This window comes from Solanum verrucosum, unplaced genomic scaffold, assembly GCF_900185275.1.
Source record: "Solanum verrucosum unplaced genomic scaffold, falcon-dt-bn FXZP01000157.1, whole genome shotgun sequence".
In the NCBI taxonomy this organism is placed as follows: Eukaryota; Viridiplantae; Streptophyta; class Magnoliopsida; order Solanales; family Solanaceae; genus Solanum; species Solanum verrucosum.
This window is the reverse complement of record NW_026020185.1, coordinates 2,532,764-2,537,009: the sequence shown is the minus strand read 5'-3', so window position 1 is coordinate 2,537,009 and position 4,246 is coordinate 2,532,764. Positions and strand designations below refer to the sequence as shown.

The 4,246-nt window shown below is 40.3% G+C and overlaps 1 protein-coding gene across 1 annotated transcript; it reads left to right on the top strand.

The window, feature by feature from the left end:
• The first annotated feature begins 1,213 nt into the window (after nt 1–1,213).
• Nucleotides 1,214–1,636, top strand: LOC125829311 (uncharacterized). The gene has a single exon (XM_049508550.1). It carries the CDS (start codon nt 1,214–1,216, stop codon nt 1,634–1,636), a length of 423 nt encoding a protein of 140 aa, XP_049364507.1.
• Nucleotides 1,637–4,246: the final 2,610 nt, after the last annotated feature.

The window sequence follows — 4,246 nt, the reverse complement described above, 5'->3', positions numbered from 1 at the left end:
TCCAGAATTTTAAGCAAAAGGAAGGCGAACCAATTCACAAATCATGGACAAGGTTCAATAGATTTTTGCGAAAGTGCCCAACGCATGGACTGCTAAGTGAATTATTTCTCCAATACTTTTACCGTAGTCTGGACTCGGTTAATAAAGGGATAGTTGATCAATTGGTGCAAGGATGAATAATGTTATGACTAAAGTAAACCAAGCATTGTACACCAAAGATGATCAAGTTTCACCAATGTGCTTCAGATTAACGCAAGAACAAATCGATAAAAAGAAGGAGAGAGACAAAAACATCAAAAAGATGTTGTCTCAAATGGAAATTATACAAGAACACATGAAGGGGACACATGGAGTATTTCGAGTTTAGGAGGCTTTTTCTCTCGGTTACTCAAGATCGGGGGAGAATCAAGGTTGGAACTCCAAAAGATATGAGGAGGGTTTCCACCCACGCTATCAACAATGGGGCGGAAATCAAGGTTGGAACTATTACAATGGTAAAGAACCAAGGAGATGTTAACAAGATTGGGCTGAGCAAGATGATCATGAGAAGGACCATACTCACTTGAGTGAAGGCTCGAAATCTAAAGAGAGTGCAAGTAGTCCTCGGGTAAATCATTTATTGTCACGCATACTTGATAAAGTTGAGGGCTCTGATGATTTGCTAAAGGGGATGAAAGATGACTTTTTATCATTAAACAGTAAAGTGAATTCTCATGTTGATGCCATCAAAATGCTGGAAGGTCAATTGAATCTATTATCAGCTCAATTAACGTCCAAAACACTGATGGAAGATAATGAAAGAGGGCTGGTTGTAGTTACCCATAGCGAAAAGGTGGCAATAGGGAATGCGATAGAAGATGAGGATCCTCAAAAGAATGACGAAAGCCAAGGTATGGAAGAACAAGAATTACCTATTCAACAAAACCTTACCAAAGAACCACAGGAGGAAGCGGAGCAACATGTTCAAGTTCCAAAAGTTATGTAGCATTTACTCAAAATACCTCCACCATTTCCCCAACGCTTGAAAAGGAAGAATGAAGATGAGAAGTTCAAAAAATTCTTGTAAGTGTTCAAGAAATTATCAATTAACCTTCCTCTAGTGGAAGCATTGTTGGAAATACCGGGATACGCCAAATTCATGAAAGAATTAGTTACAAATAAAAGGAACTTGGACTATAAAACTATTGAAGTGCCCCATAGTTGCAGCGCAATTATGACAAAAGAGTTAATCACTAAGAGAGAAGATCCTGGGGCATTCACTATCCCATGCACTATTAGCATGCTCCAATTCGCTAAAGCTTTGTACGATTTAGGAGCAAGCATCAACTTGATGCCCTATGCAATATTCAAGCAACTTGGTTTGGGTGAACCAAAGGCAACCACAATGAGACTCTTTATGGAGGATCGATCAATCAAACACCCAGTGGGGATACTCTATGACATCTTGGTAAAAGTAGATCGATTCATCTTTTCGGCTGACTTTGTGATTTTAGATTGTGAGATCGATGTTGTAATCCCCATTATTCTGGGAAGGCCATTCTTAGCAACTACGATGGCATTGGTGAATGTCGAAAGCGGGAAATTGAAGTTCCGAGTGAACGATGATGAGGTAACCTTCAATATTTGCAATCCATGAAACAACCAAGCGATATCTATGTGGTGTCTACTGAGGATGTTATAGATGAGGTGGTGGCAAGTGTGAGCCATTTGATGCGAAAGAATGAACTTCTTGAATCTGTGCTTGCTAATTATGATGAATCCGAAGTTCAAGGCTATGATGAAGTGGTAGTTGCCTTATCGGGGTTAGGAGTATATTCAAGGAATCCAATCAAGCTAGATATCGACCTAAAAAATAGAGAAAGTCCTCCTGCAAAGCCATCAACTGAGGAACCGCCAAATCTAGAGTTAAAAGCACTACACTCTCATCTCAAATATGCCTTCTTGGGAGCCAATAATACTTTACTAGTTATTATCGCAGCTGACTTGCTTGAAAGGCAGGTGAAATTGCTCATTGAAGTACTTCAAAAGCATATAAAAGCTATAGGATGGACCATAGCTGATATAGTGGGCATTCCTCCTGGTATCTGTACGCACAAGATTCGGCTTGATAATGAATGTAAACCTAGTGTGGAACATCAACGGAGATTGAACACACCAATGCAAGAGGTGGTGAAAAAGGAGATTATCAAGTGGTTAGATGCGAGAGTAATCTACCCGATTGCAAATAGTAAATGGGTAAGCCCGGTACAATGTGTACTGAAAAAGAAGGTATCATTGTAGTCCCAAATGCAAAGGGGGAACTCATTCCGACTAGACCAGTGACTGGGTGGAGAGTATGCATGGACTATCGAAAACTTAATTCATGGACCGAAAAGGACCACTTTCCAATGCCTTTCATGTACCAGATGTTTGACCGGTTATCGGAAAAGGGGTGGTATTGTTTTTTAGATGGGTACTCCGACTACAATCAAATCTCTATTGCACCTGAATACCAAGAGAAAACCACTTTTACTTGCCCTTATGGAACATTTGCATTCAAAAGGATGTCATTCGGGTTATGTAATGCCTCAACGACATTTCAGCGTTGCATGTTGTCTATTTTTATGGATATGGTCGAAGACTCTATGGAGGTATTCATGGACGACTTCTCAGTCGTAGGGGATACGCTTGAAGAATGCTTGACACACTTAGGTCAAGTGCTCCAAAGATGCATGGAAACAAATATGGTTCTGAATTAGGAGAAATGTCATTATATGGTGAAGGAAGGGATTGTTCTCGGGCACAAGGTATCGCAAAAGGGTCTGGAAGTTGACAAGGCAAAAATTGAGGTTATTGAGAAACTAGCCCCGCCGATTTTAGTGAAGAGTGTTTGCAGTTTCTTGGGGCATGCAGGGTTCTACCGAAGGTTCATTAAAGACTTCTCAAAGATTGCACACCTATTATGCAAACTCTTGGAGAAGGAAGCGAAGTTCTATTTTGATGACGCCTGTATGGTTGCCTTTCAGTGTTTGAAAGAGAAACTAGTATCCACCCCGATTATCATCAGCCTTAATTGGTCCGAATAATATGTGATGCTAGTGGTATGGCATTGGGGGTAGTGTTGGGGCAAAAGCGCAACAAACTATTTCACCCAATTTATTATGCAAGCAAGACTCTAAATAATGCCCAGCAAAATTATACGGTCACTGAACAGGAGTTGCTTGCGGTAATCTATGCATTTGAAAAGTTCTGGGCATACTTTCTAGGCACCAAAGTAATCGTACATACTGATCATGTTGCACTCTGTTAATTGATGGCAAAGAAAGATGCAAAACCAAGATTCATAAGTTGGGTGCTACTATTACAAGAATTTGATTTTGAGTTAAAAGATCGAAAAGGTTGCAAAAATCAAGTGGATGATCACTTATTGAGGTTGGAAGGAGATGTTGAGCATGAGGTCGACATAGACAACTCCTTCCCCGATGAACAGGTGTTTGCAATATCTCTCAAACATACACCATGGTATGCAGATTTTGCAAATTACATTGTGAGTGGACTGATGCCGGATAAGTTGACCTTTTACCAACAAAAGAGGTTCATGTTCGATGTTAAAAAATACTTTTGGGATGAACCATACTTGTTTCGAGAGTGTGCTGACTATGTCATTAGAAGGTGTGTTCCTGAAAAAGAAGCGGTAGAAATTTTCCATGCTTGTCATGCATCTCCAGTAGGAGGTCACCATAGTGGTATTCGCACGTCCGCTAAAGTTCTCCAAAGTGGATATTACTGGTCGTCCTTCTACAAGGGTGCACATGAATTTGCGAAGAAATGCTCTCAATGTCAACAACAAGGTGAGTGTCTAGAGGACACGAACTACCTCTCACTCATATTTTAGAGGTCGAGCTATTTGATGTATGGGGGATCGATTTCATGGGCCCATTTGTGAGCTCATTTGGAAATAAATATATCTTGGTGGTTGTAGATTATGTTTCCAAATGGGTGGAAGCCATTGCACTTCCAAACAACGAAGGAAAAAGTGTTGTCCAATTCTTGAAATGTTACATCTTTGCAAGATTTGGCACTCCTAGGGCAATTATTAGTGATGGGGGATCCCACTTTTGCAATAAGTGGTTTTCAATGGCAGTGAGCAAATATGGAGTGAAACACAAAGTAGCAACCCTATACCATCCCCAAACAAATGGCCAGGTCGAGGTATCAATTCAATAGATCAAAAACATCTTGGCAAAGAGAGTGAATTCCAATAGAA